Source organism: Sebastes fasciatus, chromosome 4, assembly GCF_043250625.1.
Source record: "Sebastes fasciatus isolate fSebFas1 chromosome 4, fSebFas1.pri, whole genome shotgun sequence".
Lineage (NCBI taxonomy): Eukaryota > Metazoa > Chordata > Actinopteri > Perciformes > Sebastidae > Sebastes > Sebastes fasciatus.
In genome coordinates, this window is record NC_133798.1 from 38,873,965 (window position 1) to 38,888,795 (window position 14,831).

At 42.1% G+C, this 14,831-nt stretch overlaps 1 protein-coding gene across 2 annotated transcripts in view; it reads left to right on the forward strand.

Moving 5' to 3' along the window:
- banp (BTG3 associated nuclear protein) overlaps positions 1–14,831 on the forward strand; it is a 41,545-nt gene that overhangs the window by 6,351 nt on the left and 20,363 nt on the right. For both annotated transcript variants that reach the window (XM_074634230.1, XM_074634231.1), the window contains exons 7-11: positions 670–909; positions 2,681–2,839; positions 6,222–6,343; positions 10,329–10,400; positions 12,673–12,717. In XM_074634230.1, the coding sequence (XP_074490331.1) occupies positions 670–909; positions 2,681–2,839; positions 6,222–6,343; positions 10,329–10,400; positions 12,673–12,717 (638 nt within the window). The remainder of the gene's footprint in view (positions 1–669; positions 910–2,680; positions 2,840–6,221; positions 6,344–10,328; positions 10,401–12,672; positions 12,718–14,831) is intronic.

Sequence of the window (14,831 nt, forward strand, 5' to 3'; positions counted from 1 at the left end):
GATGTGTCAGACTGTATTAATAAATGCTCTGATTGGTCATTTGTGTTTCCAGTAGCTGAGCTCAGCGGTTCTCGCTGAGCCAGATAGAGAATAGGTAATTTCTAAATGTGCAAACCTAAATGAAGTCCACATTGTTGTTCCTGTGTTGCTATTTGCTGTCATTGTTGGTTTTGTTGTTTTCAATGGACTTCTTGGAAAGTTTCTTGTTCTCTTCAAAGGCAAACTATTAATCCTTTATTTGCAGCTGTGGGTTAACTTACCATTAAATAGCTGTTTGTCAGCATTAGCTCGACGGGTACCATGTGGTGTCCAGAACAGTATGTCTCATGCTTTGTTTGTGCATTTGTTTGTGTGGTGGATTTAACAGCTAACATACGCTGTTAGCAAACAGCCAAACCACCTATTCAGCTTTTTAATATCTTTCATAATAACACAGTTTTGCCCACAATTCACCTACTTCTCATTTACTGCCACAAGGGTGTGCTATTGTATTACATGAAGTATCTCAGTGGCTCTGTACCAGTGTAGTATTTGTCAACCTGTGAAGGAAAACTAGGTAGACTTTACATACTGCCCAGGATCTCAGTGTTATTAACAGGCTACAGGTTTGCTGAAAGAGAGCTGTGTTAACTGTGTTTGAATAACTGTTCCCTCACCTTTTTCCTCCAGATGATTACCCAGTGGGTACCTGGTTGGGAGACGAGAACAACCCAGAGATGCGAGTTCGTTGCCCAGTGTCTCCAGCCGACATGCTCCATATCACCACAAACTGCCGCACGGCGGAGAAAATGGCACTGACGCTGTTAGACTACCTGTTCCATCGGGAGGTCCAGGCCATGTCAAACCTCTCTGGCCAGGGCAAACATGGCAAGAAGCAGCTGGACCCGCTCATGATCTATGGCATTCGCTGTGAGTCCTCCTGCATCATAAACATGTAGTATTATTAACAAGTGTATCTGTTATACGCCACCTGCTTCACTTTGTGAGAGATTTTTGACAAAGTGGTGGTAGACCTGGTGGTAAACATTATTCCATGACAAGCCAGTTTACAAAAAGGGGTGTCTTTTTATGTACCATCAACTACTTGGCAAAATGGCCCACTAGTAACCTCCAAGGCAGTGTGTAGTAACCACTGTTTCTCTCATGATTATCACATTATCTCGGCACAGTTTAATTTACACGAATACGTCTCGCTCAGCTGGGGTTTAGATCCTTGCCCCCTTGCAGCAATATATGAACTCTCTGAGACCTTCCCACATTTCATCTTCGTTTCATTACAAAGAGCCATCGAATTGAACACAGAAATAGACTGAAGTCTGTATTCCCAAGGCGGGTTACAACAACATGCATTCATCATTGCACACACACACATTAATGTGCAACACATTTTATAACATACCAGACTGTAAATGACAAGCACATGTCTGGTAGAAGGATCCTAATGGAGTCGCCTTCAATTCAGTGAACTCTTTGATTCCTGATGAAGCAGAGTCAGGGTTGTGATGGCAGCCAGACGATATTTATGAAAGTCCCGTGGCTGTATGCTATATTTATATGGTTCTCATTGCAGTGTGAAGAGGGGCTATGCTAGCTTCAGCCTTTCCTTCAGAGTGCAGCTTGTGCCCCCTGCAGGAGGTTTTAGTTGATATCCCCCATGGCATACATAGAGGTATGCAGAGGCTGGAGCAGAGCCAGGTGACTTTTCGGTGACTCATTCTGCCTGCCTTGAAAAAAAAAAGGAAAAGGAATGAAGGTACATGAGCCCTGCCTGCCTGTACAGGACCCATCAGGTGGGAAAGGGCTGCTGTACACTGCCATCCCACTATCCACAGGTACCCCTCAGCTCCCCCTCTGTCTCATTCTCTTCCCTCAGGCTGCAGCTTCACTGTTAATTTATGTAGAAACGAGCTGTCAAGCAGCTCACCCACTTTTAAATGGTTCAGAACACCGAGGTAGACAGACACTAAATACAGCTGCATCCAGTCTCACCTCCTCAGATCTCCACCGAGGGAGGGATGAGGGACAGTCACAAGCCTGTGTTAACACTGCTTGTCAAGGGGTAAGTGGAGCAGAAGTAAACAGAATCAGGACAGTTGTTTCCTTCAGTTTTCATAAACATGTACATTGATTTCAGTGAAGTGGCCCTATTTCAAACACCGTGTCCTATATAGCCAATCACACAGCTCATTGTCCACTCTATATCTTATTTTATTGCAGCGGTCTGTTGCTTTCTTTTGCTGTGACAGTTTGCATTCAATTTCCTCTAATTTTTGCATCCGTTAAGTGTTATTACAAAGTCTGTATGTAGGCTATATGCGGCAGTATGCTGACACTGTTAAGAGTTTACCAACAAGCCTACAACTTACATTTCTTTATGCTAAGATCTAACCTTCCCATTTAATTATAAAACACATATAAGATGTGCGGCTGACTGTGATATTCTTGCTTGTGAATTATCCTGGCTGTTAATGTCTTGTATTACAAGCTCAAAGCAGACTATTTAGTTTCCTGCACGACTGAAACAGAAAAGAGGAGGCACATTAATGAAAGGAGCATTTAGAAGATAGCCTAGGCACAGATACATTTTGAGATATGTTACACCCATTCACAACCAAGCCAACAGAATCTGATTATTTATACAGTAAGTAAGTTATGACCTTTGACCTCTCTGTTCCGACAGGCCACTTGTTCCACAAATTTGGCATCACAGAGTCAGACTGGTATCGCATCAAGCAAAGCATCGACTCAAAGTGTCGCACCGCCTGGAGACGCAAGCAGCGCGGCCAGAGTCTGGCTGTCAAGAGCTTCTCCAAACGCACACCTCGCAGTTCAGGCGCAGGTAAATCACAGATATTTATCGAGGGGGGGGGGCTGTAAATAATGTATTAGTATAACTTTCTGGACATCAGGACCATGGCACATGCTATATGGGATGTTGTCTCGTTGCTGAACTCAAGAAAAATACTTAAAAACAACTTCATATTCACACCTCAGATACACAGTGAGGGCTAGAGCTAATTATTTGTCCACTTTGCTGCATAAATGTGCTTACTAAGGACAACTGATTGTCTTTAAACTACTGAATATGCTTTAAGATTCAGACATAGTATAAAAACTCCGTGTTACGTGACAGCCAGATAGAAAGAGAGTGACACAATGAAAGAGCAAAAGTGTCAGAGACGGAGAAAAAGAGCGTTGAATCCATAAAGAAAATTATATATAGTTCTCTAATCTAAGACGAGCATCCTTTTTCGATGGTAAAACCTAATTTACAGTTGCTTATTTACTGCATATCATTCTTTTTCCAAACATAATCTGGAAAAATACATCAGAGAACAAGCCAGCAAAAGCCAGGACATATGGCCAATCACAATATAGAGAATAAGTAAAACAAGTTAAATGCAAGATCATGTTAAAAAAAAAGTCAACCTTTTCAGCTTGTGAATCTTTGTATTTAAGAAATCCAATTACTTCAGAACCTCCTGCCACCTTTCTTGTGAAATGCTTTGGGAGTGAGCACATTAACATTTATCTCTTTGGTTTGTGAAAACTAATACCCACCTGGCTGCACTCTCTGAAACCTTTATCTGCTGATAACGTTGCCACGTTTCTGCGGCTGTTTTCTAATCAAACAAGGTGCACAGTTGTGAGAATCAACTATAGACCCAATAAAAAGAGACAGCTGCTGCTGTCTCTAAGGCTGTCCTCGACCCAAGAAATTCTTAGTCGACTAACACTCATACGATTTTGTCGACTAAACTGTTAGTTGATTTAATCGACAGATCTCTAAAACTGAGTTTCTCCACTAAGAATCACACAAAAGCACCACTTTAAATCTGGTGTTTACCAGAGATGTGCTCATTAGTTTCTTGGAAATGAGTCTAAAAAAAAGCATAAAAAAGGACTAATGACTTAAGAAATCCAAAGATCAAAAGGACCGTCGACTAAGAGGGGGCAGCCCTAGCTGTTTCTATTGCTTACAGGCCAATGACACCATCCCTGTGTTCAGTTTGGATAGATTTCAGTGGAACGGCATGTTACATTAGTTGGTTTGTAGTTATGGAACTAGTTATGGAAGTTTTTCTTTAATTCTGAACTGTGAATTTAAGCGGTTGCTCAACCAATTTGAAAGGAATGGAGAGAGAAGTGTTTTCTTTCTGCAAACTTGGAGGAGGTTCTCAGTTCAGTCGGCCCCTTTGACTTTATCATCTTGATAGCGATAGCTTTCTTATGGTTGTGACCAAAATGTACTGTGGATAGCCACCAATGACTTAAGGCTGCTCGAGTATGGCAAAAATCATAATCACGATTATTTTGGTCAATCTTGAGATCATAATTATTTAACATGATTACTCATTGACTTTAGAAACATCATGCATTTAGAAAGAACATTTTCGGAGCCTACATTGTAAAGTTAAATGCATCAATCTGGTGCACTTTGAGAGAAAAATTAAGAGGCTAGATCTATGAAGAACTTTGTGCTCTGTTAAACATGACACAGCAAAAAAGTCACGGGGTGCGCTGGATTTATTACACAAGACAACGAGAGCATCATTGCGAGACACATTGCGGCACAATAATAGTTTTACTGTATGTGGATTATCTTGTTTTCATCATCGTTGGAAGTGAAAATCGAAATTGAAATTGAAATTGTATTAATTGCACAGCCCTACAATGAGTAGTCATATGTATAAAATGTTACTGGTTAGTCCACCTAGAGGCTTTCCTTTAGCAGTACACTGGTCCAAATAGATTTGGTGCAATCGATTTTGGCATGACCAGCAAACTACCAAGTTACATCATTTATTTGCGCCCTTTTCTCACTCATTGGCCTTTTTGATAAATGATTCAAAGTTCCCTTGTTCTCTCAGTGCTGGTTACTTTTTATGCTGGAAAATGACTTTATGTAAATAGTCACCAAACACAGTCGCACACAGTAAACTCATACAGGTCTTATTTCATCAACCATATGAAAGCTATTTTAAAACCTGAACCCAAATGCAGATAGAGTGCGTATTGCTGCAGATGGTTGTAATCTGCACACAATGCCTGCTGTCCTTCTGTCCCTGTGAGCCATCACCTCTCACCTCGGACCAGGGAAAAGTAAGACTGCAGGGGAAACCCAAATATCCTGTGAGCGCACACTAGGGTTGGATTGTGAGGCCCTTCCTTTTCAGGCCACACACACCCCCGAGTGTACAACACAAACACTAGTTCAGATGGTGCATGCACAAACATGCAAAGACACACACACCAAACAGTCATTCCTTCCTTAATCAGATTACATGTTAATGGACCGGAACAAGGCAATTCTTCTGCTTTTAAAACCATTATTTATCAGTGAACCAAGCAAGGAGAGCTCAGACCAAAACTGTAGTTTCCTCAAGCCACCTGGCTCTCACTTCCTCGTCTGGCAAACAAAAGTACCGAGGATTATTTACATAATAGCATAGCAGTAATAACCAAAGATGGGAGACAGACGTACTTTTCAAAGCAACATAACACAAAACAGAACTTTTGAGGTGTATGAGATATGTGCTGTATGTTTTATATCATTTGAAGCTACATTCCTTTATTTCATGCTGAACAAAGTAGTCAGACTGTTAACTGCTGTGAGGTCTGTTACCAGAAATGACCTAAAATCCTTTCAGTCCTCCCAAATGGTCTTTTTATTGCACGATGCGTTGTGACATCTTACAAGAAAAGGTGTGATTTAGTTTATTTAGTGGCCTTTGATGCTGTCTCCGCTGTCACTGAGCGCTCTGCTGTCTTTGATTGCTGACATGGTGTCTTCTTGAGGTCTTTTGGTTGTTTTGGAGCTGCGATGGGTGATGAGACGGGCCTGTGCAGGGGTTTCAGGCTGCTGGTGTGATAGCGGGTGTTTAGACTGAGGCCTGGAGTTTGTGTTTGGCTGCTAGAGCCTGAATGTGTTTGGATGGCTAGCTGGAGAGTCCTTGTTGTGTATTTAGGTGTTTGATAAAGTATAAACACAGCATCATCCAGCAGATGGCCTAGGAAGCAGCCAGCTTTTTTTTTTTTTTTACAAGATGTTGCTAAGGCCCCTTGCTTGATGCTTGGGTGTGTGTCGGTTTGTGTCTGTGTCTTAGAGACCTCGTCCTCATTGCTTATGTGCTGCTGGAATCATTTGCAATGTATTCCTGACCTACTTCCACTGTACACACAAGCACACAAATGACCACACTGTTTGTCTTCCTAACCAGAGGGAGGCATGGCAGACGAAACGGGCCAGATTGAGACGGCCTCCCAGCAGACCTTGCACTACACGCTTGCCAATCAACAAGTCCAGTTCCACCGTATTGGCGAGGATGGACAAGTTCAGGTGGTGAGTATCAGACATTTCAAGTTTCAATCTTTTATCTGAATCCATAAGCAAACATTACACACAACAAAGTATTCTGTAACAGAGAGAGTAAGAGTCTCGCTGCTGTCATATGAGGTTCCCATAGAGCAGGGGGGAAAGATCATTCCACCCACCACAGTGACACATACAGTGTTCTGCAGAAATACACTGCAGCTTATGTCAATGAAGGCGTTTTCAGGAATTGAATGACCTTGTACATCTGCTATGGCCAAAGGTCACAGTCAGGCCCACTGACTGCAGCATTATGGGTGGGCTGACAAGGAGGAAGTGACTGGACCTCTCATATCTTATCTTCACCCAAATGACTTAATTTGAACAAGCGAGGTACCGATCATTTGATTAAACTCTGTGACCTGTTGAAGGTCTTGAAGATATCTGAGTTTTGAAGTTATACTCTCTGTCTGTGGAATTGATCCCATTGATAAAGTGCCCTTTATTAGTTCAAGGTTTGTCATTGAGGTTACAGTTATTCATTGAGCGAGTTCATCTTGGCTCGGTCTTGTTTACTTGCTGTATAGCCAAACAGCCGGTGACAGATACACACAAGCTGTGAGACACTTTTTGTCATGAGGGGTTTTCATGAGGAAATTAAATCTTTTTTTTTTCCTAAGTGCAGCGAGGGCATGTGTGTGTGAGATGCAAAGTCAGTGTTACCAACTAAAAGATGTGAGGCTCCACCTCTACTCATTGGTACACACCCTATATGTAATAATAGTGCCACAAACTACCTCATAATTTACAGTGTTGAGTATTTCTGCTGTTAATAGGTTTCTACATGATGCATGGGTCTGGTGGTTCTGATGATAGGTGACTCGTCTGAGAAAGGAAGGAACAGACAGAAAAGATGGAGGGCGGACAGGCAGGAAGAGAAGTTTGGGAGAAGGAGGACGAGTGGGAGAGAATGATTCTCAGGAGCTCGGTGTGCAGTGATAACCCTCCCGACACTTAGAGTATTATAGGGTGCAGCTGAGCCTGAAATTTATGAGTGCTGCTAATACAGCAGGGGAAATCAAGGATACTTACCGGCTGTGACTCAGCAGTGCAACCGTCATCTGATAATTACTAAACTAAATTTGTTGCCGGATTACACGTACCACAAAAGGGCTGCTTGTTCATTATTTTTAATCACATTCTGTACATCACAGTTAAAATAAAGCTTAAAGGATAGGTTCACAATTTTTCAAGTTTGTCTTGAACAATAGTTTTATGCCCTCAATGAATTAGGGATTTCACGATACCAGAAATGTAGTAGTCGATACGAATACCAGAGTGATTCCTCGATTCTCAACACCAATTTGACACCACGGTAAAAAACAAATCCAATCTACTTCAACTTCTTTATAACTGTTTGCATGCTGGCTTTTGTTAGGAAGTTCAGCTGGTCCCTCTCTATTATCTATTTTATATCGCTGTGAAAACATCTCTCTCAAACATCTGGATTTATTCAAGTTCTCACCAAAAACTACATTTTACAAGATTACATTTGAACGCATCATAATGTTAGAATTGACCTTTGACCAATACTCATTCATCATTACTGAATAGAGCCTGAACGCATCATAATGTAAATCTGGGGCTGTTTTCGAAACCGCATACTATACTAGTAGTACGTACTGATTTGGCCAAAATGTAGTATGTAGTATGCAGTATGCGAACAAAAGCAAAATCTACAGTATGCCAGAAATACCCGGATGACGTACTGATTTGGAAAAATTCTCCAGTCTGCATCGGACCAGTCTATCTCGCCTACTGTATCCCACAATGCAAAGCGGCGGAACAGCACAGGCTACGGGTATAAAAACAGCAGCCAGAAGCTGCTCTTTTTTTACGTTTTCTGTAGCCATTTCAACACTAAATTCACTTCTGAACGTTTTTGAGGCGAGAAATCAACTGTGTAGATTATTAATATCGGCAGTTTTACGAAGTTAGATGGCGAATCGAACATTTGTTCCACCGTTGTCGGAGTTTAGAAGCTCCACAGAATACCGTGACAGCCAGCGAGCGCCTGCCCGGGTCGCTGCCAGCAAGCTGGGTAGTCACGCTCAGAGACCGCTATGAGCTGCTGGAGCTCTCTAGAGACCGGTCTGTAGACGAGAGGCTTTGATTTCCTTGTTGACGGATAGTTTGTTTAAATATCACAACACAGATGTCCATTATAAATTAACAGGAACCTGTGTTTATTTGCCTTTTTTCGAGTTAAAAAGCTCCACAATCACCCGCGGGCGTAGCTCGCTGGAGAGCCGGCCAGTGACGCTCACAGAGCGGCTGCAGAGCAGCAGAGTGGCGAGGGAAGATGAGAGGGAAAGAGCAGCTTCTGACGGGGCAGAGAGGTTCCTGATGAGACAACATGACACTTTTTTAACATGTCTCTAATATCTGGAGGGAGATCAGTCCTTTTGCTGTAACTGAAAAAGCAGTTTGAGTAAAGTAAACGTTGTGGATGAATGTTTTATATTTCCCGTCTCTCCTCGTTGATGATCCTGTTTGTCGGACTTCTTTATGAGCTGTCAGAATAAATAGTTTAAACCTGCAGTATCTTATAAAGTAAACAAGCACAACATAAACAACAAAATCAAAGTTGTATTTTTTGATAATATTGTAATAGTGGTACAAGTTAGTTTTTTTGTCCTGTGCTTTAAGAGCTGGTTTGAAGGCTTAAGCCTCGTCTAGCATACTGCTAAATACATCACTTTAACTGTCACATACTGCATACTACTGAGGAACGCAGTATACAGTATGTACTGTATACTGCATACTGCGCTCCTCAGTAGTATGCAGTATGTACTGTATACTGCATACTACTGAGGAACGCAGTATACAGTATGTACTGTATACTGCATACTACTGAGGAACGCAGTATGCAGTATGTACTGTATACTGTATACTGCGTTCCTCAGTAGTATGCAGTATGTACTGTATACTGCATACTACTGAGGAACGCAGTATACAGTATGTACTGTATACTGCATACTACTGAGGAACGCAGTATGCAGTATGTACTGTATACTGCATACTACTGAGGAACGCAGTATGCAGTATGTACTGTATACTGCATACTGCGCTCCTCAGTAGTATGCAGTATGCGGTTTCGAAAACAGCCAATGGCACCTCCCGTGTTGAAATCAGAGCTAGCTAACATTAGCTGTTAGCAGCCTATAAGCAGCACAATCCTGCAGGGAGCTAACAGCTAGCAGCTAACAGCTAATGTTGACTATCTCCCTTCCTGCTGATTTCAACAAGGATTTGTAGTTTGAAATGTACCATTATCAGTGAAAAAATAGGATGGATAGTGAGTTTACTGTGTGCCAAACACATTTGATATCGCTGACAGGATGACGGGACGCCGTTAGTCTGGAGCCCTGACGGTACCTGCAGTACTGTAGAAAAACCAATACCGTTGTGTTTTCACAATTTTGGTATCGACTTGGTACTGAAGTATCGTTTCCTGTGACATCCCTAATATGAACATTGAAACAGGTTTGCTTCTGTAATCATTCCTGTATTTCACATTGGCCATTAAGACATCCCTTCCTACCCCCCTTCCTGTGATTTCAATGTAAGTTGGGTTAAACTTGATTTGTTTACATTCCACTACTGAAGCCTCTTATAAGATTTTGAATTCATTTTTGTACAAAACAAGGACTGTGGATTTTAATCCCCCGCTTTAGAAATGGATTTCTTAATGGCCAGTATGAAGAGGAGGAATGATTACAGCAGGCAAAACCAGTTTCAATCTGCATATGGGTGCCTTTTAAGATAGACTTGGAAATTTGTGAACCTGTCCTTTAACGACCATTTGTAATTGTATGATAATTATATGTAGATTTCTTTGTAGTTGAGAATTTTGTTCAGGGTTAGAGGAAACATGCCGTCGCAGATTTCTTGATCATATTTCTGTAATTGTTCCAGCTTCAGCCATCTCTCATGCTTCATCTGTGTCTCTCAGATTCCACAGGGTCAGCTGCACATTGCCCAGGTGCCACAAGGAGAGGAGGTGCAGATCACACAGGACAGTGAGGTGAGTGTTTGTGTGTTTGTGTGAGAATGAGAGAGAGAGAGAGAGAGAGAGAAAAGAGAAATAACCAGCCACTCCATTTCTTGTCATTCTTCCTGATATATTACATTTCTTAGCAAACACGTCGGTCAGGAGTATTTGTCTCCAGACGATATTATATAGTTGTTACAGTGAAGTCATGCTTCAGTAAGAAATGGTTTACTGGGAAGAAAACTAATGTTGTCTACCGTAGTGTGGGAATGTTGTGTTGGAAGTCTGTTTTGTAAAGTGGTCGACTAGCTGATGATGACATTCATCATTTGACTGGCTATTTGAAATACTTTGTTATATCTGTGTGAGCAAGTAGATTCAGCAAATGCATCCTGGATCGCCCCAATTTCTACATGACTTGTGTTCTTATTAAGCTAGTGAATGGTGTTAATTAATTAATTTGCATTAATTGAATCATTCATTAAGCTTGTTTGGTGAGAACACAGGGATGCTTGTAGACATATCATTTTAGATAAATACATTCCAATTGCGCAGGCTTAAGTTTCGTTCACATCATTTGGGCCAATAATGAGAACTACTGTCCAACGCATTACTCTACAAAGCTACAGTTTCCTTTTGATAAGGCTCTCTGTGACGTTGAAAGCTCGCCAAGTGTTTCTTCAAAAAACTAGGGTTGATCCCCCTTCAGCTTTGTGGAAGAAGAATTATTCAAATTTTTAGCCACAGCCATTTCCCAATGATCCATCAAATTTGTGATTGCACAACTCACATTTTTAGAGACTTGAAGCGAGTCTGCTTCTAAAAGAAAGAAAAGAAAGATTTAATAGAGCACACTATTGTTTTTCATCTGTCAGATTCGTTCGGCAAGAGTCATTAAACATTTGTGTATTTTGAGTCCTGTATGTTTCTGGTTGTCTATGCAAATAGCCATCCATCCCAGTGAAGCATGATGCACCCGAGTAATACCTGACGGCATTTAAGTCATTAGTGAATGTTAGCAAAAGCAGATGTTTATATATATATCCGGCTGCATTTGCATGGCGTTTTGACTTTTGTTTCCACGTAATGCCCTGATGTCTCATGCCCCCCACCAGACATGCACTCTGCATGCACACGCAGCATTGGCCCGCCAGCTGAAATCAAAATCCAAAACTCTCAAACCACACCGACTGCTGAAGAGGAATTTCCACATCAGCAGCGGTGCTAGTGATTTTTTTGAGGATGTGGAAGAGAGATTTATTTCAAGGCGCCAGTCTATGTACACACATACACATCTAATCACATACTGTATATGATACGTGCCACACATGCATGACAGCTTGACATTTACGCAAAAGCAATTGACACCTTGACCAAGTGTTTTTCTCATTTCCTGTTGAGTTGTGCTAAAGGACACTCAGAGGAAGAAATGCAGGATTGAGTGAGAGAGACGGAGTGAGTTGGAGGCAGAAAAGCTCTAAAGCCTTTCCTGCTCTTTGTGGCTGAGCCCAGATTTTTTTTCTCCCCTCTCCTTCCTATTCCATGATATTGTTTGTTTTTTGGAGTTCAAAGCTTAGCAACAAAATCCCACTTCTCCCAACTGCCACTCATAGAATATGTTTTCATTAGGAACGGGCCACTTTCATCAAAGGCGTCGGTTTTAGCGTGCTGGAAAAGGAAATGAGCTGTTTGAGAGATTACACCGCTCTCTGGCCATATGGCAGCTCCGACAGCATTTGATATATACATCAAATACAATTAGCAAGAGAAAACAACTGAACGTTGGGGCCGGCTAAATATGGCTTATATGATGTCCTCTCTTATGTGGTCTTGTAAACGTCACAGTGGGTGTTCAGAGACTTTACGATGGTCTTTGCATCTCGATGAGATTGCTTGTGCCTTAGCGAACGGGTTTCTGTTTTTGTTTACAAGAGTCTTGATGGAGCCAAAAATGACACAATCGGTGACGTATACACAAGGACATCGCCTCCACCTCTCACTCTTATGTCATCATGTATAAAAACTCCTCTGCCAAACCCAACAGATTCTGATTCTGACTCAGATATTGACAATGTCATTCTGCACTTCTCACGTTTATCACGAGAGTTCAGTTTAACGGCTTGAATCACCTTGTGACAATGCAGGTTTTTAGTAATCTGTAGTCCATGCAGGTTAAAGCGAATAGAGGAGCAAAGAGATGTATTGTTTTTAATGTTTGCTGGTTAAAACAGCTAAATGATTGTGTGTGTATATAATATGGCATCAGGCTTTTGACATGACATGTCACTCTATGTCTCTATTTCAGGGAAATCTCCAGATCCACCAGGTACACGTCGGTCAGGATGGACAGGTAAGAACAAGTTCACAGTAAACTAAATAGAAGATAGAATACAATCATTAATCCTGTAGATGATAAACCACTTATAGCTTTGGTACATAAAGTACAAATCCTTTGAAAACAAAGGCTGGATAACAGTAATGGAGTTTTATGTTAAAAAATGTGGTGCACAAATGAATGTTTCAATACCAGGATTTGAATGATCTCACTAAACTGCAGTGATACTGTTTCTTTGCATCTCTTCATGCATTGCATCCTTAAAAAACAAAAACATGTCTTAATTTTTTTGCTGGATCTGTTTGCACAATGCTTCCACAAAAACTCATCACCATTTGAGCCGTGTTTTCGATGTTTGTATTTCCACGTGACTGCATCCGGCAGATGCTGAATGTTTCCCATTCAGGGTAGTGAACCATGGTGACTTCTGTGTACGGTGATGTCACATTCATATCCTCTATTGCACTGCCGCTGTAAGTGTGGCGACTGATGTGTTTTTTTGCATTTCGCTAAATGCAGCATTCATGACGGCTACATTGCCCTGGCAAACAACCATTACACCCATGTCCATCTTCTCCTTTATTTTGAGGACATCTAGATGGGACCCATAGAAAGAGACAACTGGTGAAATAAAATGCAATAGAAGCCAGAGGTATATACCGAATAGGGATGCACCGATACCACTTTTTTTCAGACCGAGTACAAGTACTTACATTTGGGTACTCGCCGATACCGAGTACCGATACCGAGTACTTCTCTGTGCTAAAAGACCCTCGTTAACAGCCAGCTGGAGGGTGTCAGCGACACACGGCAGGCTGGGGAGTCCCGCATACAAGGCTGTGCACCGCCGCCGGCTCTAGGTCGGCTTGGGAAGGCTCGGGGCCAAGGTGCTTCCCGGGGCCATGGCCAACCGCGTCGTGCCCCCAGGGCGGGGCTCGGCCCACGTAAAAGGCGCCAGGGGTCTGTGGCGATGTCGGCAACCCACCCGACCCGTCTTGAAACACGGACCAAGGAGTCAAACGCACGCACGCCGGCTGAGGTGGGATCCCGGCCCCGCGGGGTAGGGTGCACCACCACCCCGTCTCGCCCACACCGTCAGAGAGGTGGAGAGTGAGCGCGTGCGATAGGACCCAAAAGATGGTGACGGGGGGTTAACGTCACGCTGCCATAAAGTGGTATCGGTGCCGTTGTTTACTTTTGGTAGAATTAGGTATTTAAAGGGCTTGTAAAGTTTTATTGTAAACAATCAAAAGTTATGTTTACATTTAATGTTGCTTAGCGAAACACATTATGTGTATCCTTATGGTTTAACTAATGTGTTGAATTAATACATTTCCTTCCTCATAAACATTTACAATGCAGATTTTCTGTGTGTTAAATCCAGCATTGTTTACATCTGTGTTTACTAGCTAGCAGTCTTCTTCCTCCCTGCCTTTGCAGGTGTTTTGCTGCATATCTTGGCGTGTGATCGTCACCTGCTGTAATAATAATACACTAATTAGAAACATACAGCCCTCACACCCCTTAGCAACACATCCACTCGGATGTTTTCTGTGCCCTCCCCGTGTCTCTGCCCTTGTCCATCCCTCTCCCCTCCTCCGTCTCCGTCTTGGATGTTTCGGCCCGAGGGCCCTTCCTGTTTCTCTGTTCTTTCCGCTGAGATCCGAGCGAGTCTCGATCAAAGCGGAGCCGGGTCTCTGTATGACCATCGCAGGCCACATATGGACGCCTGCAGACCAACACATCATTTCATATTCATGATTTCATCATGTTTGTCTAGAAGCAAGACTTAAGGGAAGGAAGTTCTTTCTCACGCTGCCCATCTGGTGGTTAAACTGTTTTGTGTTATTTTGTTAGGACAGGTGTTTTCATGTAATAGCCAATGGAGGTTTTTTTTCCTTCTAAAATGTGAATGGAGGCTAAACATATTCACTGTTGGGGGTCATTACGAGAAAATTACACCTTATTATTTACTTCTTCTTTTTTTTTTAAGGCAATGAGTTCCACATGACCCCAAGTAGCTACACTATTCATCACATTACTTTTGCTTTATCCCCTAAAATAATTGTGGTTCTTGCAATACGTGCACACATTACAGGTCTATTGCTTTGTAACAGGAACAGCGTCAG